General features: G+C 41.0%; 1 protein-coding gene across 1 annotated transcript in view; it reads right to left on the reverse strand.

The window, feature by feature from the left end:
* Nucleotides 1-3,324: 3,324 nt before the first annotated feature.
* The window catches only part of vsnl1a (visinin-like 1a), a 43,492-nt gene continuing 20,143 nt past the window's right edge, over nucleotides 3,325-26,673 (reverse strand). Inside the window, exons 3-4 of the mRNA XM_030721046.1 lie at nucleotides 8,500-8,715; nucleotides 3,325-5,483 (exon numbers count right to left, since the gene is read on the reverse strand). Coding sequence (XP_030576906.1) covers nucleotides 5,286-5,483; nucleotides 8,500-8,715 — 414 coding nt within the window. The 3' untranslated portion in view covers nucleotides 3,325-5,285. The remainder of the gene's footprint in view (nucleotides 5,484-8,499; nucleotides 8,716-26,673) is intronic.

The following is a 26,673-nucleotide window of genomic DNA, read 5'->3' on the forward strand; positions in this document are numbered from 1 at the left end:
GCTCTTGTCTCTCTCTCTTTTTTTTAATTTTTTTTTACATACTGTAGATGTAATTCAGTGGAAGTGCTGTCCTCTGCATGAACCCATTTAGATCAATAGACTGCACATTTTCTGCATTTGCACAAGGGTTAGGAGGTCGCCCAATTCTTAGTTTGCCTGAAGCTTTAAATGGCTTGTGATGCAGTCCCTGTGGATTTAGTGGGATGATAATTGTTGGGTGAGTGTGAGGGTGGGAGCCGCTAAGTGAACCCTGTGCAATCAATGATGTGCCAAAGAGTCACGGGTAAACACTGCAGGCTTTCTCTGTCATTTCCTCTGAACATTTTTTCTTCATTGAATTTCTGCATTCTGACTTATTACCAAGAAAACAACATTGCCACAGAAAAAGGACAAAAACCACAGTTTCAATATTAAATTTCTTAACAGTGAGATCTAGTGGTTGCACAGGGACATTTCAGATTTTTTGTTAGCTGCATCAGTACGAGCTTTTCAGTGTCATCTTTTAGTAACGGACGGAATTATTTTTATTTATACTAATAAATTTGAAATAAGAACATGGGATTGAGTCCCTGTTAAAGCTGCAGATCATCGTATGTTTCAAAGACCCTACAACAGTGTGCAGTTCCAAAGGATCCCAACAGGTTTTCTAAGATGGTGATTACTAAATAGGTAATTGAGCTACAATTAACTGGGAAAGCTAGATCAGAAATAGCATATTGATTGACTGAAATACTGTGATTATCTAATAATACCAGCTTCACCCTTGTGAGGATTAATTGCTTTTCCTTATCCTCCATGGCAGTAAAGATGTATATCACAGTGTATGTTTAGTTCCTGGACTGTTGAGTACATTAAACAAGACTGGATATGTCCCTTCTGACATTACATGAATTGTAAAACACGTTAATGCACTTAAATAACTTTTGCGCTCACTGTTCAGGCTTTAGTGGTTTACATATTTACCTAACAAGTGAACAATCTCTAGTTTGCTCCCGGGAGGAGATGCAGATCCCACTGTGGTGACCCTCCAGCCAATCCCAGCTGTCAAAGGGTGAGAAGCAGTGTACACCCTGGACATGTTACCAATCCATCCCAGGACTAACATATAAGAGACAGAACACCATTCACACTCACATTCACACCTGTTTCCAATTTGGAATCACTAACCCAAGTCCATGCATGACTTTGGACTGTGGGAGGAAGCCAGAGAGAGCCCACACAGACACGGGGAGAAGATGCAAACTCCACACAGAAAAGCCCCATGCTTCCTCAGTGCCTTTTAAAGGTTCTAGGTTGCACCAAGTAATTGAAAAGGTGATATTTTGTCTAGGATAGAGAGGAAAAACCATATCAGTTTTCATTTTAGATTATAAGTTGTAAAGCAAGTGGGGAAATATTTAATAGTTGCAGTTATTTCTACAGTATTGATTTAATGTTAATAAAGATGATTAGATAAGCCGTGTGTTTACTTTATTAGTTTAGTATATGTTAGGAGCTGAAAAACAATAAGCTAATTGACACGCCATTGAAAAATAGTAAAGTTAAAAGTAAAAAAAGACAAAAGTATAAGATACCTATGCAATGATACACTGCTCAAAAAATTAAAAGGAACCCTTTGAAAACACATAAGATCTCAGTAGGAAAAACAATCATGCTGGATATCTGTACTGATATGGACTGATGTGTGCTAGGAACAAAAAGGTGGTACATCGTTTGATGAAAATCAAAGTGAAACAATGATGCAGCAGGCACATCCATTTTGCTGAAATCTCACTGCAGCAACTCAAATTGGTACTCAGTAGTTTGTATGGCCTCCACGTGCTTGCATGCGTGCCTGACGGCATCAGGGCATCCCATACTTTATTCACAACAGAGCATAGAAAACATGTCAAATGTTTCATCAAGAAAACGTGCCATCGTATAAGAAAAACAGCTCATTCTAAATTTGATGGCAGCAGCACATCATGTGTGCAGCATCCTGTCTTCTTTTAAACATTTAGGACCTGAGGAGGGGAGTTAGGAGAGGATTCCAGCAGCTCGACACTCCGGGGTCTTTGTTCTGTTTTGCATTTCATGATGCTCCAAATGTCGTGAAAGGTCTGCAGGCAGGTCAGTTCAGCGCCTGGACTCTTCTACTGTGAAGTAATGCTGTTTGAAAAGATGCGTTATGAAACGGATGTCATCTGGATGGGAGCCTATGCTGATCTAAAACCTCTATATGCCTTTCAGTACTGATGGTGCCTTTCCAGACGCCAGCTCCATAGGCACCAATGCACCTCCATACCATCAGAGATGCAGGCTTTTGAATGCTGTTAACAAACCAGATGTTTTCTCTTCTCTTTGGTTCAGAGGATGCGGTGAAAAAGAAAAGAATTTCTGACCACAGAACATTTTCCAGCTTTACTTTGGTCTATTTTAAATGAGCTTTGGTCCAGTGAAGATGGCAGTGTATCTGGATCATGTTTGTGATCTTCTTAGCATCACAGAGCCTTAACCTGGATTTGTGGACGGCGCGGCGAACTGTGATCACAGATGGTGATTTCTGGAAGTGTTCCTGAGCCCATGCAGTGATTTCCACGACAGAATCGTGTTTTTAATGCAGTGCTGCCTGAGGGCCAGAAGATCCCGGGCATCCAATATTGATTTTAAGCCTTGTCCCTTGCAAACGTAATATCATCAAAAGAGATTTCTTTTGATGATATTATGTACGGTAGATGATGAGATATTCAACGTGTTTTGCAATTTTACACTGAGGAGTATTTTCCTGAAACTGTTCCAGAATTTGTAGGTGCATTTTTTGTGTGTGTGTGTGCGTGTGTGTGCAGCTCTCCGCCTCTGCCAATCATGTTACTGAGCTGTTGCCAGGTCACCAAATTACTTGCAAAATAGCCCTCTTTTTAGTACCACTTGAGATGTGTTCCTGCCATCAAACTGAAAATGATCTGAAATAGTAAAACGTCTCAGTTCAAACATGTTTTCTGTTTTTGTTGTGAATAAAATACAGATTTATGAGATTTGCAAATCACTGCTTTCTGTTTTTATTACATTTTAAACAGCATCTTAACTTTTTTGTAATTTGGTTTATTATAATTATTAGTTGAAGGTAATTAGCTCAAAGAGCAGCTAATGCTAATATAATGTGTCCAATCTTATCAGAGAACATTCAATATCCATCTTTTTTTCTCTTGCTAGCTTTAGACACAACTGAAACAATGACATCATCAACTGGCTGGAGTAATACTGAGGTATGTGCGTGGGGCCACAGCAGGCAGAAAGTCTGGAAGCACTGGTGTAGGTGACATTTAAGTATCAGCTCAGACAACAGCCCATAGAATTCCTTTTATTAGATTAAACCACAACACAGGGAGTAGTGCAGCCATGTCGTCAGGGACACAATACATGCTACAAAAGAATCCTTGTACACGGTTGCCATTGCTTACATTTGGTATCTTGATAGCAATAATATTAATAACAGAGTTGTAATTAGAAACATTATCTGGCCAAAGATGTTCATGTAAAGAAGTTCAGATTAGAAACTTGACGGGGACAAGTCACACTGCTGTGCGATGACGATGGACTGGTATGATATATCTTTATTGCAGTACTGTATATTATGACATGTCGCATCTCCTTTATCCTCCTTCGGCTTGTAAAATACTGGTAGTTTCACGCAGGCTGGAAAGCGTCAGGGCCGGGCAAATTTATTTAAGCGGGCTAACAGGTGATTTCCGAAGCGTTCTCAGGCGGGACTGCGCTTCACTGAACTTCTCTACATTTAGTATGCATCAGTACGTGTACAATTTGTGAGAGAAAGGGAGTAAAAAAGTACAAAAACTTTGACTGATTGGTTAGAGAGAAAGACTTTGAGAGGGGGTTGAAGAGGGGGAAAAAGAAAATTTGTCCAACCTACTAAACACATGGCTTTACGGTTAAGGGCTGTCCTCTATTAGTAATGAAATGGCATTCACTGCTCCTTTCACTGCTTTAACACTCATTTACTTCCACTGAAAAAGACAAACAAGACACTCCAACAGTCTAAAAAAGGAAGAAAGAAAGAAAGAAAAAAAACTCCTTGGAATTCATCGTGATGATATGCAACCCGTGGGCTAACTGGAAAGAAGTGGATGTGATGGTAACAGAACAATGCTGTCCAACTAAATCTAACTCCAGCTTCATCCAGTCTCCAGGGAATCCCCACTTTTAAGTGTTTTAGCTCACTAGCTCCATCGCGTCAACCTGATCTCTGTTCCAAAAACCCTCTGTGTTCAGCATAAGTTAATTAAGTGTGTTTAAATGCGCATGGAGCGGGGGGGGGGGTTAGTTCTTAGCAACATATACCACACCTAGTCTACAAGGAAACATGCTCCCACAGTTAAAGCAGTCAAAAGAAAACGTCTCGACAGATCACAAAAATTACATCCCATACGACGGTACTTGCAGAAGGACCGAATGCGGTAAAACTTTCCTCCCTAGTCTTTAAAAAGCTTCTCTCCAGGTCCCCCACAAGCAAAGTGTCACCGCGCTGCTCTGATAAGGCTTCCTGTCTTCGATTATAGGATGCAAAACGAGGAGCTTTTTAAGGCAAGAACCTAAAGGCATGCAAATTAACTACATTTACAGTATTTACTGACAGTACAAGCATGTTTCGGAAGGAAAAGTTGGACAAATCCATCTCTTTTAGAGCTATTAGTACTTGAGATGATGGATAGAGTGTCTTATTGGAGGCAGATACATTATCATAGGAATTTGGTTCGGTTGACATTACTCGGTATAATGAAACACATACAGCTAGCGTCAGTAAACTCGGAACAATAAATAGAGTAGCGGCAAATTCAACGTAGCACATCACTGATGCGCAAGCTCCAGTAGAATGAACCTGTATGGAAAATACTTTGCACACTTCACATTTTGGCAGTTGATCTTTAAATAATTTAAATATATATTCATATTTATAGATCTATATATATATTATTTGTGCGAGGTGTTTCTATGTAGTGAGAGTTGTGTGTGTATGTGTGTGTCTGTATGTTTGTACTGTGAGCGTGCACCCGTACCGTTCGCACCCGCACACTAGCTGTATGTTGTGTGTAGATCTTTTTATAGCAAATAACATTCTCATGCACACAAGTGTTTCAAACACAAGAAGCAGATCCATTGAAAGGTAGTCCAAGCATATATATATATATTTTTTTTTTTCAGTGGAAATAGCTGCAAACTGAATGGAACATGAAATTCTTTCTGTGCAGTCCGTGGCGGCTGGTGGAGCGCTCCGCTCGCCCTCCGGCCTATTTCTGGAGGTCACACTGCAGCAGTAATACGATGGATGGGTCGCTCTTGGCCGCCTCTTTGAACTCCTCCAGTGTGATCTGATCATCGTTGTTCTTATCCATCTTGGAGAAGATCTTGTCCACCCTCTGCTCGGGTGTCAGGCCGTCCTCGTTCATTTTCATCATGATCACCGTGCCCACCATCTTGTAGATGGCCTGCAAAGGGAGGAAGGGGCAGATTTTTAGAGCAACTGTCAATTTCTAAATCAGGGGTCTCAAACCTGTGGCTCTTTTGCTCATCTACATCTGAAATAAAAAATAAAAAAATAAATGTGAAAAATAATCCTCAGTGTGCTGCTGACTTAAAGGCACACTGTGTAAAATCTCTCCACTAGATGTCAGTAGATTACAGATTTTAGTCAACTGAATTCTCTTGTCTTACCCCTCCCTCCCAATTCAAGTGCATAATCTTAGCTAGGGTGGCCACTGTAGGACAAACAATTCTGGCCGCCGTTCATCTGTAGTGAGTGAGTCTGAGACTAGTCGATGAGACAGTGAATCTCACTTCTAACCGATGACAGCGATACTGAGGTGAGTTTTTGAGGATATCCAGAACTTCTCTGTCAGTAAGCGCTGCTGTTTTTGCCACTGTTAGCTGCTGTTAGCCGGCGTTAGTGAAACTTTCTTTGAAGTGGATCTAACATTGTTGGACTCGGACACGTAGTGAATAAACTCTCATACGATGTGAGAATGTAATCAAGCTGTTTATCAGAGGGAAAGTGGGATTTTTTTGGACACTCAAGCCTAACATTAGTTGGCATAACGTTAGCTCATAACCGGTTGTTGTTGTTTAGCTGGCTCTTGTCAGCTGTGTGGCGACGGGAGGGTCACATGTCTAATAAGGTGATAATCAGTAATTGCGACAACATCTGGAATAAATAAGAATGTTTATGCATGTTTTCGTGTGTCAATGCCCCGACTTCAGTTCAGGAGATGAGGTTCAGGGTGAGGAGGAAGAGGATGAGATGGACATGAAGGACAAGAGAGGGCAGTGGTGGAGGAGGCAGATGAAGAGGAGGAAGAGAAAGCCATAATGAGAAAGAGATGATGAAAATACACATGAACAAATGTCAAATTATCATATATAGTTTGAGCTATTTGTGATCTTTCAATTAAAAGTAACTGATGAGACATGTGTATGTGTGTATGTATGTGGCCAGTTTTTAGCCACATACATAAAACACGATTAGGGGACACAGCGAGGTCCATCTCAGCCACTGTATTCAAGATGGAGGGGCAACATGGCAGCTGCCACAAACCGGAGCTGAAAAAAACCCCAAAAAACTGTATTTTTAATGGATTAATTCTAAGCTTATGAGAATGCATCAATTTGTTGAAAGATGTAATTACACACTAATCAATGTATATTTATGAGAACAACATTTTTTTCTATTAAATAACCTTAAAAAAAATACTGACTATACCTTTAAGTGGAACGGACACTTCTCTGTTGAATCCATGTAGTAAGAATACTGTAACTGCAAACTCTACGCAGTTACTTATGTTGTAACCTGATGTGTACTCCTCAGCAATGGAACTGTACATTGAGTCTTTACTGTTGTTTCCTCCTATGCTTTCCCGATTACTTCCACCATTTTTCATTGGAATATCTCAAAGAGAGAAACTCCACTGTGAACAAGTGTTTTGGCAGTAAAGCTGCGATGCCGGCACAGTACAAATCCCACTGGTATGCACGACCCTCAGCTGGACTTTTGTCAAAATTAAACTAAACTCTTTTGTTCACTTTTACTATATTTAAAGCTATTAGGCTGCTAATAATTTATTAGCAAAGTAGGCTACTTATCATTTGATTCATTTGTAAACACAAGTAGGAATGCCAAAAAGTATCCTGTAGAACGTTTTGTGACTGTTTTAAAGTAGGCCTATACATTTTTTCCTCCACAATTATTCCAATTTGTTGGCAATAAACAGAAGTAAATACCAAGTAAGAGCTTTTAGTTAAGCCAGTCCACTGCAGAGCATTCACGTGTGGTATTATTTACACTCATTTCAGATGCTGAAAGGCTAATTTATACTTAGGATTAGAGAAGATGTACTTTATTTAACCCAAACTTGGGAAATTCTTTTACTGCAGCAGCACAAAAAAAAAAAAAAAAAAAAAAAAAAAAATGAACAATGCAGAAATCTAACAGTTTAAATAAGTAGGATCAGATATGCTTTGCAGTGCCACAGGTTCTTTTGCTCAAAAATTGCTTTAAAATGGTGCTTTTGATAGTAAAGTTTGCTGACCCTTGCTTTAATGTCTATTGATGCCTTGTGTGAATGTATAATTTTATATGCTGACCAAAATAAAACAAGGATAACACAATAACTGCAGTCTGCACTGAATATGGATTTTTACAGTGTGTAATATAAATCTGTACAAGTTTCCCCTGGAAAAGCATGAAAAATGTCTCTCCTCTAATGCTGAGGACACATCATGTTTTACTGCATTTTTTATAGTGTTATTAATTATATATCTCTCTGACTATAAAAGTATAGTTAGAGAGATATAGTTGTTTTTTTTTCACCTGCAGGGGGAGAAATAAGACAGTGCATTGTGGAGCACACCTCCAGTTTCCTTTCAGCAGAGCTGTTTTCAGATGCCTTAGAGTTTCTATCGGGAGACCTAATGTGATGTACTGTTCAGAAGAACAACGGTGCACAATGAGGACAACTGCATTGTGGATTTTGTTACTAATGTTTGCCTACGTGAAACAGTGAGAAATAAGACTGCGTTATCAGTGAGAAGCATGAAAATGACTTGAATGAATCAACACTGCACATTTAAAAATGTATCCATTCCTTGTTTCTCCAACTGGGATTTTCTGATGTGACAGGTTTAGTAACTGACCTGGATCGATTCCAGATCATGCGAGGATCATGAAAGAATGATCGCGTAAAGTAACTAGGATGCTTTTACACAAAGAGGCAGAGGAACAGGAGTGCCCTGAACAGATGAGTCTGATCCAAACATACACGTTTGTCTTTAGTTGCAAAATATTTGAATTGATTAAATAATTGGTGTCTCAGATCCTGCAGGCTCAGCCCCGTGGTCTGTAGCCTAAGTACAAAAAAATCTTGTCCAGGTGACTCAGCAAGTTATAAAGCAAAGAAGGCATAAGGCTGTTCATCTCAGTCATTAGTACAAGTAAAACGAATCACATTATACCTCGATGATCTCCAGCATCTCCACTCGTGTGATTTTGCCGTCTCCGTCCAGGTCGTACATGTTGAAGGCCCAGTTGAGCTTCTGCTCGAAACTGCCCCGTGATGTGATGGACAGTGCGCAGATGAACTCTCTGAAGTCGATGGTGCCATCACCGTTCTTGTCGAAGGTCCTGAAGGCATGCTGGGCAAACTTGGATGCATCGCCATAAGGGAAGAACTGGAAGGAAAGAGGAAAGGGTGTATACATATGGATATGTTTTTATGATTTAGTCAGTTGAAGCCATTGAGGACGAGAGCCTTTAGATAATGTTTCATGAATAAAACTTCTTGTGTTTCTCATATAAGTGGCTAAATAATGAAAACAGATGGTGGGGACATAATGAGAAAGAACTGCTTGCATTTACAATCAGCAGGCACTGATTACTTCAGGTAGCTAAATGAAGTTCGATTTTCGATTCCAGCCCAGTGTTTTGTAGGCTCTACCTTTGCAAATGTTCTCATTAGCTTCACCAAGTACGCTGAGTGGGATTGTTTCAGGTTGTCTGTCTGTAAACAGGATTACTTAAAAAGTTATGGACAGATTTGTTTGAAAATTTAGAAGAAGCAGTACTTGGCCGAACTTTTGCACTCTTGGTCTGCTGTTGTTGCTATGTATATTCATGTGTAGGTTTGTGCAGCTGTCCATACTGTACAGATGCACCGGACAGCTGTCACTTCAAAACGCTGCAAGGCCACAGTCTTTTCTTAAATTCTAGTTCCAAAATAGGCAACAACAATTACACATTTGTCTTTATTGATTCCCGAAGGTGAAGCTGTTCTTTCCCTTGGGAAATCAATGACAGGATCTCTGACACATTACAACTAGGAGCTGGTAGAACAACTCTTTAGCTCCGAGAGACATTCACACACCGGATGCATCCTGACACGTGTGACTTTAATATGGTTCCAAGTTACATGACCTTCTCCCTCACGACTTCACTCTGCGGGAGTTCCCTGCTGTATCCGTGTGCACGATCTGATGTCTGATAAATGTACAACAACTAGAAAGTGGGTTTTCTCAGATGTATCTGGTATGTGGTTGTCACCGTGAGGATAAATATACTTCTACAATTTTATCACACCTAAGTAAATCAGTGTTTTGTGGTTACTTTGGAGATTCAGTTACTTTAATTTAGCACTTTAATCCAATTAAATATGGTATTGCTGAACATGCTAAACATCATCAGCTTTTTCAGTATGACCACATTAGCATTCTAATTAGCTGAAGGTATATCTGTACCACAGAGCCCTTATAATGGCTATAAATGAGAAGATTTACACAAAACTATTCATATTAAAATACATTCTACCTTTAATCTAGTTGTGCAGATAATACCATCACTGTAAAGGGTAATGGCAGGGTAGCGTTATGTAACTAAAATCAAACCAAACAATCTACCAACAGTTAAAGACGGAGCTATGTGAAACTGATTTTACTCAACTTTGCTGTGTTTTTGTCCCCTGATGCCTAATTATAGCCTATCTCTACTGTATACAGTTTAGTAAAGGCTAGGGATCAATTCTTTTTACCCCCAAAGTATTTAAAGCTCGAAGTGTGTTGACAGGTGAATAGATCCGGTATCATTACTGCATACCAGCACTATTTGCACACAGGGGCAGAGATTAATGCAGTAACTGCGTGGATGGCTACTGGGCCCCCGCTCAGCTCGTCGTCATCTACTGTAAACCACGAAGCCTGTGGGTGGCTGCAAGAAGCTGAGCGATTCATTAGATATAACCTTCCATTTGACCTCCCTGGTAAAAAGTCTGGGTCGATGGTTAATCTGAGCTGAGCGAGGCTGCTCCCTGAGGACCTGTGTAAAGCAAAAAAGGGTGGAGCAGTTCAGTCTCCATCGAACAAATGGAACAATTTAGACAAGATATTCCATGTTGTTTTATTATTTTTGCAGCTGATTTCACCATAATAATTCATCTGTGATTAGGTGCAGATAAACTGTAGACTGAACTTCTATAATGTAAGCAAAGGAATCGCTGAAGAAAAAAAGGCCAGACCCTCTTAAACTTTGTGTAATATCTGTGGTTTTCATGTGCTCACATTCGGTGACCACCGCAGGCACACGTGTGTCAAGTAAAAGCAGGTACCTTCACCATTTAATATATCCGAAATGTCAAGACATCCTGCTTCTATTGACATTTGCAGAACTACATAATGAGTAGCTGAGTTGAAACACGCTTTTGAGGAGAATCTTAAGTTTCTCACATTTCCACGATCATATTTTGCCTAGAACCACTATTGTCAAAAGAAGATTGATATTTCCCTCTGCAGTAATTTATATTTGACAGCATGGATTTGTTATTGGACCTCCCCAGCAGTAAGACCCTGGCACAGCACAGCACAGAGCAGGCATTAAAGATTTGACATCGATTAAGCCTGATACAGCACGAAAAATTGGAGCTGAGGCGGAGGTGTACAGACGGGCAGTAACTTGCAGCTAAAGTAGCTTATTTTCACATGCAATGGATTTAAAGGCGCGACAGTTTTCACACATTTGATTTATACAGTGCTATTTTAAAAAATATCAACTATAGCAGCATTAGATGAGCTTCATGACCAAAACAGACCAGTTTCAGAGGCTGCAGTCAAGGAAGAGCACCTGTCAATCTTTATTCGTCATTAGCACATGTACAGAGGGGCATTTAAGGATGCTTCCTAGCATTGGACTCTTGAGGGGCAAGCCACTAGACAGGTGATTGACAGGTTCTGTCCCTCTCCAACAAGCCTATTACATCAGACAGGACATGTTTTGATGAAAACCTCACACAGCCTGTCTGCTCCTGGATGTTAAACCAAATCCAACTCGACAGCTTGACTCATTTGCAAATTTTCTCTTATATTCCCAAAGCAATCCAACCAGCTGTGTTTTTCAAGATGAAAAATACGCCACACAGTTGTTGAATCTGTTTTTAGCTACTTTTAAGACTTTTCACAAGTTTCTGGAGGTGCTGGCTGTCCCTTGGTTGTATAAATTAGGCTAGGCTGCAACTTTGGGCAAATGAGGAGCGAGAAACTTATTGCCCTATTGTTAAAAGCCATTGTGACATTACCAGAATGCATCGCATGGCTGAGTGCATAGAATGAATTGGAAGTGTGGAAGTGACATAAACTGAAAACATCTCTCACACACTAATGTAGCATATAGTTTATGCTTATCTAACTTATCTGCAGATCCATAAACACTGATCAAGTGTTGTGCTTGCATCCACTTGTTGACTGTAAGTGCCATATTACTGTAACTCTTCTTCTAGTTCCAGTTGTGGTCTCCACTGACGGCTGAGAACAATATCAGGCTAACTGGCTGCTTAATGCTGCATTATGCATATGTTAGTTAGCTAGTTGCTAACTTTGACTACATGCAATTAGTTCCTGAGTAGCTAGCGTACAGTGTGTTATGCATGTTATGTTTAGAAATAATGTTTATGAGTGTGCTCAAATAAAAAGGTGTTCAGTTAGTTAAAACTGAACACCTTCAGTTTACATATACATATATATATATATATATATATATATATATATATATATATATATATATATATATATATATATATATATACATGTGTGTGTTTGTCTGTGCATACACACTATGTATATTTATCTGTATACACACACAAATGTCTATATGTTATCAACTAGAGCAACTTTCTCCCAAAAATGAGCCCAAACTTTCACAGCAGTTAGAAAACCATCTGCTGCAGTTTCAGCAGCTCGTAATCACAGACACGTGTACTTTTGTTTCAGGCTGTAAGACTGCTCTACAATATGTCCTTGCCCATGTGTGCAGCAGACAGCCTCGTCATACACAGAAAAAGGATGCTGCCCCATCCTCTACTAGACTAACAACCCAGCACGCACAAACTGTCTGGAATCAAGACTGGGGGAGGAGAGTAGAGGCTGTGAATCCTAATGGGAAAACAGAGTGCGGTGAATTGGAGATTAAAAAAAAATAAAAAGAGAGAGAGAACGACGAGGGATGAAACGATAGAGAGAACGGGTTAGACGGTAATAGCTCGGGTTGTAAAACTGCCCATCTGCAATGTGGTCCCGCCCATATACATTTTGCTGCAGTAGCGAGCCGATCAGACTGCAGTGGGAAGTTAAGACAAGTTCAGAAGAGAAAAGATATGTGGGGGAGGAGGGTGTCAACGGGCACAGAGATGAGAAGAGACAGAAGAATGAAAAAATGAAAAGAAAAAATGGAGGAAGGCTAAAACGAGCATGACAAAGTGTGAGAGGGAGAGTGACAGAGATAGAGCTTAGACCCATGATCCAGGGCCTTATCTGCCCTTTCAGAGAAGCCAAACCAATGTGAGGATGGAAGTCCCCTTGGGACAGAGACAGCCAGCGTGAGGCTGCTTGGATGCATGGGACGCTTTGTACATAAATGCAAAGTGGCTTCCTTCCCACAAGCACTGCCTCCTTCCCCCGTATGGTTCTGCCTCAGCTCATCTGCCTGACCCCAGAGGAACGGGAGGAGGCACGTGGACAACGTGGGAAGAGCCGAGGAGAGGGAGGAAGAGGCTAAGTGAGAGAGAAGAGGAAAGGTGTCAAGGAAGAGATTTTTTAAGGGGTGGGAGGGGAGAGAGAAAGCCACTGCAGTTCCCCAACAATCTGGCAAGTTATGAAACAGTTACGTAAAAAAAACGAAGGGAAGAATAAAAAGAGCAACCGGAGAAAAACACAGACAACAACAAAACATTCACTAGATGGCATGCAGTTACAATTTAACAACCAAAATGACCCCATCAGGACGTGAAGTGACTGTTTCCTCGACTTTACAGCTACGGATATTAGGCCGTTAACATCTCCATTAAGTCTTACTCTTCCCCTGATCTGGCACCCATTTGCTGTTATGGCTGTTTGATATGGCCGTATGCAGTCGGCCATCAAAGCACAGGCTCAGTGCCAGACCCCTTCTGTCCGCTCAGCGAAGGGCCAGGCGGACAGGCACAGCTGGCCTAATAAAGGCTAATGTCGCAATGTTTGTGTGTGTCAGTGAGTGTGGCAAGGCCTATTCTGTAGAACAAGCACACACCACCCCAAACATGCTGCTGGTAAATGGAACATTAAAGCCCTTATAATCAGCCTGCAAGCTGGCACTGGTGCTGATCCAAAAGCTGGGAGAAGGAAAGCTCCCAGCTTTTGGGAAGAGGGGACACTGAGAGAGACAGAGAGAGGAAACGAGTGTGGGAGAGAAGCTGAGGATGTGAGAGAGAAAGACACTTCACTCGTCACACTTAACCGAAGGCCATTTCACACTGACAGAACACTGAACGACTGCAAGATCATGGAGCAGATGAATATTGCAGCTCAAAAGCACTGTGAAACTGCACACGCAAGTGATTCAACCCTCAAATGAGCTCATCGGTAACAAGCGGCAAATGACTTCTGTTTGATTCCAAAATAACTTCAGTTAGGTACCAGGCAGCATCTGAGGCACATTTCTCTTTAGCTGAACTCCCTGCGCTGCCGGCTCTACAGATAAGAGTTAAGCTGGACGGAGATCTCGCAGCTTAAAAGCTTTGAGTGACGAGATCACAAGAGTCAGCATTTAAATGCGATGAAGATATTATATTTACTATCCGCAGTTTCTGATACAGTTTGGGAGCCAAACTGTAACTGCTTTGGTGTTCTCTGAGAACCAAAACTGGACAAAAATAGCACTCTGCAGTCAGGCTTTATATGAATCAAAGTCCCTGGACCATTAACCAAGAATTATTTTCATTTTGACCAGTTGTGTCAAGTTTCAGTTAGCGCTCCCTAAACTTTCAAACTCATGTCCCTGATGAAAAGAGACAGGAGTGCAAGATATGACTGAAAGCTCTGGAAAAAAACAATAGAACACCTTCATTTAAGGCCTGTTTTAGCTACTCAAATGACTACAGATATATTTATATATATATATATATATATATATATATATATATATATATATATATATATATATACATAGGTCTATGCTATAACATACAGTCAGTGGATTTTAAACCCACAGTTTGTTTTCCAATGAAGCAGCTGTTATTTAAAAGAAAAAAACTGCCATGGTGACAATAATGTTTAGGTCTATGTTTAAGTATACCTGGTGATGTCACAGTTCTCTGGAATGTCACCACAATTCAAACCTTAAAAGCGATGTCATCTTCAAAGGACTTGAAGTCGGCCAGAACCTTGAAAATACGTCCACAAAGTCTCTCCTGTTGTTCACAGCGCACTCGTGGAAAGTGTAACCAATTCGGTTGCAGATTTAGTGGAGCATCATCTGGACTTGCTTGACACGCAAAGATGCCGCTCTTGCTTTTGATGCATCACGTAATTCCTTGGGTTTGTAAAAAAGCCGCGCAGTTCATCAGATCACAGCTGAGACAATCTCAGTCACCAGATCCTACAGAAGGTTTGGAGTTCCAGACTGAAATTCAACAGAACGCAGCTGAGCAGCCCACCTCTGCGACTGGAAGAAATGCCTCTGAGTTACGGACACTCGATTCTGATCCAACTCAAGCCGAGTTAGGTGATGATCTTCCGGAGCTCAGAGGCTTGGAACAGCTGGGAGAAACTCAGAGCATGGCACACCAACCCTGGACCTCTGCGACTGAGGGAAATGCCTCTGAGTGTGAACCGAATTCTTTCATCTTTCCACTGTCAGACTTTCCTCCACTGCAGCAAGAGAAGTTTGAAAATAAGAGCCAGAAGACAGGCGTGACCCCTGGACCAAAGATGGGCAGAATGTCAAAAAATAAGTCAGTCAGGCGCATCGTATTTGGGTCACACTTTATGATCCCTGACAACCTGAAAATGCCCATCGAAGTGAGGAAATACCGGCCGGACCCAGTTCCCAGACCCCGGGCTGCCGCACCTCCCAAACACCAGGCTGCTGCAGGTCCCAAACACCAGGCTGTCTTGGCTACAGAAACACAGCCATCCACATCTGCTGTTGGTGTTGCTGCCGCAGGACCCAAACCCCAGGCTGGGGCAGGTCCCAGTCGCTGATCTTTTTTCATGACATTTAAGAGGAAGAGATTTATCCAGTTATTTAAAAGATCCTGAAGGATTACTGTTTTAATCTCTGACCTCAATCCCATAAATTTCTTTACCACCAAAGAATAAACAATGAGCTACCAGCTAGCCCCAGCCAGTCGCGGCAGATGACCACCCCTCCCTGAACCTGGTTCTGATGAAGGGTGCTATAGCTCCCCCTGGATAAGTCAGAGCACCCCCAAGAAAATAGCTTGTGTCTGTGTGTGTTGAGAACTGAAATAACAAATGATCCTTCATAGCACCTTCAGTGAAATGCTTAGCCCCCCCCCCCTTAGCGCCTGCAGAAAAATATTTCTGGAGCCTCCACTGCGTCTGTTGAAGAAAAACTGCAGAAATTTTTCATTAAGACTCAGAATATCTGTTAATGATGAAAAAGTACATAAGTCTGGTTAATGGGTGAAGTACTGTGTCATACTGACTTACAAATAAACAAGGATTTTTATAAAGGTATACACAAAAATTGAGACACTATTTCAGCCTGTGTGATATTCTGTTCTGACTTTGAATCATACTATGTCAAGTCAAGTCAAGTCAAGTCAAGTTTATTTATAAAGCACGTTTAAAAACAACAGCAGTTGACCAAAGTGCTGTACATTTAAGATAAATAAAATAACTTAAAACACAATGTAAAAGAGATAGTTAAAACAGGAAGCATAAAATTATAAAAACAAAAATAAAAATAAAAGAAAACAACATCAGTAATGTATCCAGTACTCATTTTGATTTAAAAGCCAAAGAATAAAAATGGGTTTTCAAACGAGATTTAAAGATGTCAACTGTAGGGGAGGTCCTGATGTGAAGGGGCAGCTTGTTCCATAATTTCGGAGCAACAACTGCAAAAGCCCGATCACCTCTATGTTTTAATCTTGACCTCGGTACAGTTAAGAGCATTTGCTCAGCAGACCTCAGTGATCTGATGGGAGTGTGCAGGCTTATAAGATCAGAGAGGTAGGTAGGTGCTAACCCATGCAACGCCTTAAAAACAAATAATAAAACCTTAAAATCAATTCTAAAACTGACTGGTAACCAGTGTAAGGATGCAAGTATGGGGGATATATGGTCTCGTTTATGAGTGCCGGTTAGTAATCGTGCTGCTGCATTTTGAATCAGTTGCAGACGACGAAGTAGCGACAGACTGACACCTGAATAGAGACTGTTACAGTAATCGAGTCGAGATGAAATGAAAGCATGGATAGCTTTCTCAAAATCCGTGGAACAGAGAAATTGCTTCACCTTTGCAAGCAGACGAAGATGGAAGAAGCTAGATTTGATGACGGTATTAATGTGCTTGTCAAAACTAAGATTTGTGTCAAGGATCACCCCCAAGTTCCTTGCACAGGGTTTATTATATATCTTTAAGGGGCCAAGGTCATAGAGGTCAGGGGTACCAAACACAATGACCTCGGTTTTCTGCTCATTTAATTTAAGAAAGTTTTGAGCCATCCATGTTTTAACTTCCTCCAGACAGTCCAGTAAGGCCTTCAAAGGACTCACTGAGTTTTTTTTCAGTGGCAGATAGATCTGCGAGTCATCTGCATAACAGTGGGGTAAACTGTGTGGAACTTATAAAGTGGTCAGAAAAAAGGCTGAGATTCTGCAAGTATAATGATTTCACCAAACTGACAGGTTTTATCACGCTCAGTGAAACAGCGTCGGTGCTAAAACAGAAACTAGGGCCCCGTTTACACGGCACCATTTCCACTGGAAACTGTGTCGTTTTGATGCTTTTCAGCCCTCCGTTTACACGGTAGCGTTTCAGAAATGATCTGCGTTTACACAGTGACAGTGAAACGATGAAAACGATGTAGTTCCCATGCCAGGCCACAAGTTGGCATTGGTTTTTTTCTTTGCAAAGCTTGTTTACGTAAGACGCGCATGCGTGGAGGGACAAAGTAGGAAGCGTGGCAAATTATTCATTACTTACAAAACCCCCAAGAGTACCTGGCTGCAGGCAACAGGGCGCCACCATACCTCAACTCTATCCCGGAACTCCACAGGAGGTTGTTGCTCTAAACTGGAAGTCACGTGACCTTTATGGCGGAAGTGGGTCTTCTTCGTGTGCTTATTCCCCCGTGATGTAGTTTAAAACAATTAAATCCGCCGGTTTTATTTTATTTTTACAGTTTGTTAATTTGCATTTTCAGGTCGTTTAACCTCCTTTTATGTTTGTTTATCAATAAATTCTCAGTAATAAATTCCTGAGTCACTTTGACCAGTTTTATTTATCCAAAAGTGTCAGAAACCAAAAAATTCCAATAAATATTATTAGGGTCTGATTATTAAATTTATTACTGACCATTTCAATCAATATTTAGTGCAGTGGTGTTCTTTGCCGCTCAGTTCAATGAGCATGTACATGACATTAATTTCTATTTTATTAAATTTTTTTTATTCTATCTATGGAGTGATTTTTATAAATTAACATCAGACACCTCTTTTGTTCAGGGTCAAATTGACCCTGTGACTTAAAATCCAGACAAATCAGTCATGCAGATTATTGGATTTTTGAAAATACAATACACTTTTTGTTTTTTTAGCCTGAAATGAACATTAATTTATTTATTACTTTTTGAGCTTGTTTGGAAGACATATATTGCTTGTATGGGCAGTGACCTCTGAATGCCACTAGCCTTTCATTGCTATTTCATTAGGGTCTGGGTTATAGAGTAGTGGCAGTTGCCCTGGCCACTTGTCCCACATTCTCTTAATACTGCCAGCTTGTCTCTTAAATATTTAGAAAATATTAAAATTCTCCACACGTTGTGGCACAAAATAAAGCTCTGCCCGTCTTTCCATCCTATATTTTGACTGTTGATTCATCCTGTCATAGACCCCAGCCAAGATAACGACCCTCAAATATGCATGTAAATGTATTTTATCCAGCTCTTTACACTTGTCCTCCAAAACACATCTTCCTTCCTTATTAGTCATTTCAAAAAGTATTTTCTGTCTTGAGTTGGGGATGACCCACTGCCACTGTCTTCATTATGTTTTCTGCAGACAGCTTTTCCTCACATATACTGTTGCTAAAGTATTCACTCACCCCTCAAAGGGGACGCTCTCAGGAGCTCAGTGAACTTACTTACTTTGGGATGAATTAGAGCAGAGACTGTGAGCCAGGCCTTCTCTCCAACATCAGTGTCTGACCTCACAAATGTGCTTCTGGAAGAATGGTCAGAAATTTTCATAAATCCTACACTGTCACTACAGCAGATACAGAGCACACTGGAAGAAATGGGATAAATGCAAGGAAAGTAATCAGGGTAATCACAGTGCCCGTTCTGGACCGGGACTGCTTCCATCATACAGAGACACATGCTACATACATGAGTCCACACGCGCGCACACATAGAACATACTCTACACACTGTCTTCTGGTGATCCCGGGCCCTAAGCAATACAGATGGTTCAATATCCTTCTGCCCGATGGATAAATGTTATCACTACCTGCAGGAATCGGGTAAAATGAATCCATCCCTGTTAACCGCTTAGCGACCACTAAAACTGAAGTATCAGGGAATAAAACACAACAGGGAAACAATAACAATAAATCAGAGTTATAAATGGAGTAAGAATTTATGATCTAATGCTAATGCTTAATGCTGTGACACAGCCTCCACACAGCCCCCAAGGTCAAGGTCTCCTTGCATAAGAGCCCTGCAGGACTCTCAGTTCTGCCTCTCTGTTATTATCAGAGCACATTTGCTGTTGGCTGTTCATCTCTCCAGTATACAAACACAGGTTGTAGAGGTCAGTCCGAGCCTGTGGTTCGCCCTTCAAAGTGCTCGAGGTCTGTAACAACGAGGCTTTAGCTTTGACATGTTTCATACGGTTTCCATCTTTCCACTGAGGGGGTACCGGGGTTTGGTGGGGGGTGTAAAATAATGCCTCATATTTCATGCATTTCATTACTAACAGTGTAAGGCCAAGAAAGCCCTAGCCTAGCTTTGCTCTGTGGCTGTTTACATTGCTACGCCACTGGAGGTACTGCTGCATTAAGCAGGATGCACGGGCTCGAGGGGGAGAGGGAATACATGCATAATCAATCGGGGGGGGGGTGTATTTACAGTGTGTCTACTTGTGCGTGTGTGTCTGCGTGAGAGAGCTGCCGTCTCTGTGTGCTCTTACATAAACCCTCAGCGACATGCCAGGAAGCTCCAGAAACTGAGCCAGCGCAAATCTGTATCTGCTACTGCTTCCAAGCCCCCAGGGTTCAAACACAAAAAAAACATAAATAAAAACACACACAATCCACTTTGCTCTAGAAAATACATTTTTAATCATACTCTCAGGTGGGTGCCTGCTGCAGTATTAGCTTTACCATTGCTAAAAAGGGAGCACTGTTTCATGAGAATATTTCAAACAATAGTCGGTAACACCCACCCCCCAAACACACACCTAATTGTGTGTGTTAGCTGGGATTTTCATGAAATTAAACCTTGCCTTTCATTTTGTAACAGTCTTCCAATATGATAGTTTTTATTGTTGTGGTGGGATCTGCCATTCCCAAGATTAAACTTCCACATCTGTGCACAAGATAAGGAAATGTGTATTTTTACTACAACAGCGTATTAGGGACATGAGGAAAAACTAACAGAGCACGGATAAAGGGTAAGATTCCAAGAAAAATATTGGGAATTTTTGTATTCTCTGAGATGTAAACTGATGAGTATACAATCAGAATTTATCTAAGATTTTAAAGTCATGGATTCAGAATTGCTAAGATAAAAGTGAAAGAATAGTTTTAATACCTCACAAGTATAACATCTGTAAGGTAGATTTTCATGTCAAAAATCCAAATTATTCCCTGAATATTTGTGACTTAAATCTTAGAGCACTTCTGAGTTTTCTTGCAAATACACGACTTCATACTTTCAGAGAAGATCCGTATTTTTTTTCTTGATAATTTGTGATTTCTATTCTCATAAATGCACCGCTTAAATCTCAGAAAATATCTGAGTTTGTTCTTGTAAATTTACAGCTGTAATCTTAGAGATACTGTAGTTCTTTTTCTCAGAATATTACCTCCTCACTGCCTCCTTTTTGTCAATCCCATAACCCTCAAACAGCATTGTACTTTAGTCTCAGGTGCAATCAGAGTGAAACTTACTAAAAGCTGACTGAAAACAAGTCAGCATTTCTGTGCTGTTGAGTGGGAAATTATCTGCTCTGTACCCACCACCTGCAGTCACTATAAGCTGACTGTCTCCCATAAAACAACACGTTCTGGCCTCTCTGTAAATCAACTAAATGCCTGACAAAGCTGTTCAAAAAGTGTTTGCTGTAGTATTAAACCGCACGTGTTGTTACCATGGGAGCCAGGGTAGCTGCCAAATCAACCAGGGCTGCAATTTTAGGATTACAACTTTAAGGTGAGTCAACAAGTTTGCTTTAAGGAGGAATTTAATAAACGCTTTTCAAAATGTGACAGACTTTTCATGGAATCTGGTTTGCTCGAGTCTTGAGGGATTAAGCTGAACAATGGGCTTTGAACACACACACACAAAAAAAAGCCACTTCATGGAACCATAAATCAAGTCTAACTAGTGCCGGTTATGACACCAGCTTTGAAAAGCTGGTGAGATGTCCTGCTCCAATCCAGGAATCGTCCTTAAAAGCCAATTCCTGGGCTGCGCACCATCATTCAGCTTGTGCTTTGAGAGGAATTTGGCACAAACCTGTCTCTAACCCTGGTTATCAGTGGTTACAAAACACCCATCTGGCAGCAGTAACTCTGCATGAGGAGTGTAAATGACAGCACAACAGCAGATGGCACTATTGAGTGTGGAAGCATATTTCATGCCTCAGGGGGAGAGTGAGGAGAATAGTTATTGGCAGCGAGGAAAGAATGAATAAACACACCACGCTGCCTCCATAGCAAAACTCCCAATCAATAATCCAGATTAGAACTATTCATTCTGATATTAAAAGTGGCTAAAAAAAATATTAGTCTGGCCACAATCCACCATCATCCTGCCTTTTTTATCCATGTCTCTGACCGGATGCAGAAAAAGCATCTAAGGGGTGCAGGAAGCAGTGTGAGTCACTGCTGGCTGCCAGATTTGGCAGGTAGACCTGAGGGCTACCCTCTGCTCCTTGTGACGTAGTTCAAAGTGAAGCAAGAACAACAGCAGAGAAAAAAAAAGCATGGCTTGCTTGTTTTTATTTTCCCTTGCCAGTGGTGAGTCCAAAACGGCTAGTCTTTTAAGTGCTTGGCAGATAAATCCACAGCAGCTTGTGCATTTTTGAAGCCACCTTTTAAAAAGCTCATAATCGAGCTTCTCCTGCTCAGCCGGGGCCAAGAGACAGCAGAAGAAAAGAAGAAAAGAGGCGAGGGAAGAAAGTGAGCTGTAGCAGTGTGAGAGGGAGGGGGAGAGACGGTGAGGAAATACCACATAACAAAAAAAAGAAAACAAAAAAAAAAACACGCAACCTCCTTTGAGTTCTCTCTGGATGTCTGCAGCATGCTTCATTACTTACATTGTGCTTCCATTTTACATGACTCATCAAACCTCCTTGCTTTTTCCTCCTCAAGCATGAATTTATTATTCATGACTGCTCAGTCATGACTGAGCCTGTGCATGTGTGCACACATGAAAAAGCCCATTCCTGAATCTGCATGCTCATGGGTTTGTAGCCCCTGCTGCCACTGTGTTATTTCCATCTGACTTAGAGAGAGCTAAAACACCCACAAGATGTCTTAGTGGCTTCTATCATCTCCCCCATATGAGCCTATTTATAAAAGTCAAGGATGTAATTTTAATGTGCGTTCGTTCTCACCCTGAGGTGCATGCGAACGTAGAACTGGCTACACGCTCACGGCTCAGGACCCGAGAGTAACAAAGTCTGTAACCTATTTTAAGAGCACCTGCATCACCAGTGTTGCCAGCTGACTGCTCTAATTTTTAGCAATCAGCTGTGATCTGATTTGATGAGTGGTGTGCTGTGGTGTTGCAATTAAATGAACAGCAGCAACCTTCTCCTCTCTCATTCTCTCAATCCACTTCTCACAGGTATGGGCATGCTGCCTGCTTTCTGGGGTCTGAGCTTGTTTGCAGGGTAACTAGTCTGTCTGGCACAAAAAGCTCGCTTCACTTTTCCCTCTGTTTTTATTATGTTTGCAAGAGCAAATGTATTAAAAGATTTACACTCACTGGCCACTAGGTACGCCTGTTCAGCTGCTCATCAATGCATATGTCGAATCAGCCAATCACATGGGAGCAACTCAGTGCATTCCCTATTCAGAATAGGGAAGAAAGGTGATTTAAGTGACTGTTGGTGCCAGACGGGCTTGTCTGAATGTTTCAGAAGCTGCTGAAACACAGTGTGTTTACAGAGAATGGTCCAACAAAGTTAAAATATCTAATAAGCATCAGTTCTCTCAGCAAAAACGCTTCGTTGATGCCAAAGGATCAAGAATGGCCAGAATGCTTCAAGCTGAGAGGAAGGCAACAGTAATTCAAACAACTCATTATAACCAATGTATGCAGAAGAGCATCTCTGAATGCAACCTTGAAGCAGATGGGCTACAGCAGCAGACCACACCAAGTGCTACTAGTGTCAGCTAAGAACAGGAAACAACAGGCTACAATTTACACAGGATCGCCAAAGTTGGACATTAAAAGATTGGAAAAATGTTGCCTGGTCTGATGAGTCTCGATTTCTGCTGCAGCATTCAGATGATAGGGTCAGAATTTGGTGTAAACACCATGAAAGCATGTATTCATCCTGCCTTTTATCAATGGTGCAGACTGTTTCTTGGCACACTTTGGGCCCCTTAGTACCAACTAAGCATCATTTAAATGCCACAGCCTACCTGAGTATTGTTGCTGACCATGTCCATCCCTTTATGACCACAGCATCCCCATCTTCTGATGGCTGCTTCCAGCAGGGTAACACCAAGCTCCAATCATCTCAGACTGGTTTCTTGAACATGACAATGAGTTCACTGTACTCAGTCAGCAGATCTCAATCCAGCAGAGCACCTTTGGGATGTGGTGGAACGGGCAATTTGCCTCAATGTGCAGCTGACAAATCTGTAGCACCTGTGTGATGCTATCATGTCAATATGTCTGAGGAGTGTTTCCAGCACCTTAAATCTGTCACAAAGAATTAAGGTAGTTCTGAAGGCAAAGGGGGGTCTGACCTGGTAATGACCAAGTATACCTAATGAAGAGCCCAGTGTGTGTATATATCTAGTTCTGATTTTCCAGGTCAAAAGTCTATGGATATCACACATATTCTAACAGAGCAGCTCTGCATGATTCACAGTTCAAAATAATCCTTATTTGTCTTAAACTGGGCCTTTGCACAGCAGGTGTGCACAGCCAGAGGTATGTGTCTGAGATGACCATAGCAGGGATATCCACTCTAACTGACATCATAAGCAACCAAATGTAGAAAACACTGTCTAAAGCTGAGCATTTAGAGCAGTCTGAATCATTTACTTTAGGCTCTCAGGTACACTTGTTCCTACGTTGACTTCAGTATTTGAGATGTTTATATTTGCTGTCCATTTTTATTATGAGCTCCCACCACTGGAACAGTATAGATGTGACAATAAGACAAAAAGATAAGCTATCTCCTTTAATCTCTACTTTATATTTATTTATCTAATATTCTAATGAGGATTTTCTCAGGGAAATTGGTAGGCAGAATTTATTCTGTATATATATATACATACCAGCACCAGACTGTGAGTGACCCATTTCACAGCAGCCGTTTTGACATTTGACAGCTATTCTTGTAGTCCAAGAACAAAATATATGAAGTTGTATCTGAGAAAAGTAGGTCAAACACAATGTCAGGAAGTTTTTCATGTACATTTTTCAACAGTACAATACCCCAGAGATCTGAGTCTTGGTCATGTTTGACTATTTATATTATGTGTTCATGTAAAAACGTAGTATGCTCTCAGGTACTGACCTGAAAAATCCAGTTCTTGTTAGTCTATTTACTTACATAGTGTGGAGCTAGAATTTGAACCTCTTAAATCTTACTTTACTTATGTTATACTGTATGTTTACTGGGTTCTAGGTAAGTACTGAGAAGTAGGCATTATGGGTATTTATACATGACATTCTACCCCACGTATCACTGCAGTCACAGCAGTTTGAATCTGTTCAGATTAGCCCCCATAATTAAATGCTTTTGATCAGCTGTATTTGGAAAAACAATCTCCCGGTGTAACTTCATTCTGGGAATCTGTTGCTATATTATCTGACACAGCGTACCCATGGGGAATGAAATTCAGATGCTGCTGATTAAGAAATCAGCAGCATCTGAATTTCATTCCCCTCACTGCATAACAACATTTTTACTAATATGTTTATCTTACTGCTCAAATCATATAGATGCAATTATGGCACAAACTGAAGCATGACATGAGCTGTAATGTTGTTAGTATCATTTTGTGACAGAACAAAGCCTTTGGCTCTCATCATTGTAATGGTTTCACTTTCATAATGGCGCCCATTTTCTTGTCCTTCAGTTCTGAGAATAGGTTCACGCTAGTCTAGCAGCCATGATAAGTAAACCAGAATGGACAGCTGGGTCAACAAGAACAGATAACAAGACAGCAATGAATAAAATCTGAAACAAAACAGCCCTGTGGACTTTAACAGCAAGCATTGGTCTTCAGCACCATAGCTCATTTTAAGAGTCTAAACTAATACTGAACTGGTATAACTGGCTCTGGACAAAATGTAAGTGTTGTTATGCCTTTGGTGAATGGGCCCGATGCTTCAACGCGGGAAGGAGAAACCAACCAACCAAACTAAATCAACTCTAAGTCCAAATAAAAGTGGCTCCAACACTGATCCCTGGGGAACTCAAAAGGAATAATTCCACACTTTCTGATTTTTTTTTTTACCTTCGTGCTAAGAGTTAGATAAAAGGATTGCTGCTCTGATAGTTTTGTACTAAATTTAAGGTAAGAGCCAGAAGATAGTTAGCCTAGCTAAGGATAAAGGTTTTCTCCAAACTTTATTAAATCTGCATACAAGAATGTCTGAATTCTATGGATTACTGTATATAATTTATTTTTTTCAGTCAGTTTTCAGGAAGTCAGTGGTCAGTCATGAAACAGTTCCAGCTCTAAAATCCATCCATCCATCTTCTTCCACTTATCTAATTCACGATCACGGTGAAAGTTTATCTCAGCTGCCATAGGAAGAGTGGTGGGGTACACCCTGGACAGGTCGGTCACGGGGCTAAAATTACAAAATAAATAATATGCTGTTATCAGTCTTCTTATTTATCTCTAATTTCTGGTTTTGGGGTGGCTGTGGCTCAGGAGGTAGTGCAGGTCATCCACTAACTGGCTGTTCCAGTCTGCATGCCAAAGTATTCTTGGACAAGATACTGAACCGCCAGTTGCTCTCCAATGCAACCATCAGAGCATGAATGTGTGTGAATGTTAGATAGTAAGCACTTAGTTGTAGAAGGAAGTGCTTGTATGAATGGGTAAATGTAAAACATGTTATTTAAAAGCGCTTTGAGTGCTCAGCTAAGAGTAGAAAAACACTAAATAGGAACTAGTCCATTTACATTACCACGGCTCAGTCGTACTGGGGTAAAAATAGGATGGCAACCTTGGTGATTGCCCGGTGATGGCACTGAATTATTTTTCCCCATTTGGTGACCAATTGCAAGTAGTTGAAACAACCAACTGGTCACCCAGAGGTTAAGTATGCAGTGCCTTCAACCTCAATGTGACCACTTTTGATCGCAAGGCAATTGTCCAGGTTGCCTGATGGGAGGCAGCCTGTCTCCAAAACAATTGCAGTCTCATTCGGACTGTCACTCTTAGACAGATTGGCAAAGGTCTGCAAATAATTGGCATTGATTTATAAATGCAGACAGATTGCCAACATGCATGGTAAATGGTCTGGTTCTTATATAGCTCTTTACTACTCTACTTTGAGGACTCAAAGCACTTTAAACATACTTCTTTCACCCATTCGCACAAGCACTTCTGTCTATGGCTAAGTGCTTTCTATCTAATGTTCACACTCTGACAGTTGCATCAGAGTTCAGTATCTTGCCCAAGGATACTGTGGCATGCAGCCAGGGACTGAACCACCA

The sequence above is a fragment of the Archocentrus centrarchus genome, chromosome 24 (genome assembly GCF_007364275.1).
Source record: "Archocentrus centrarchus isolate MPI-CPG fArcCen1 chromosome 24, fArcCen1, whole genome shotgun sequence".
Lineage (NCBI taxonomy): Eukaryota > Metazoa > Chordata > Actinopteri > Cichliformes > Cichlidae > Archocentrus > Archocentrus centrarchus.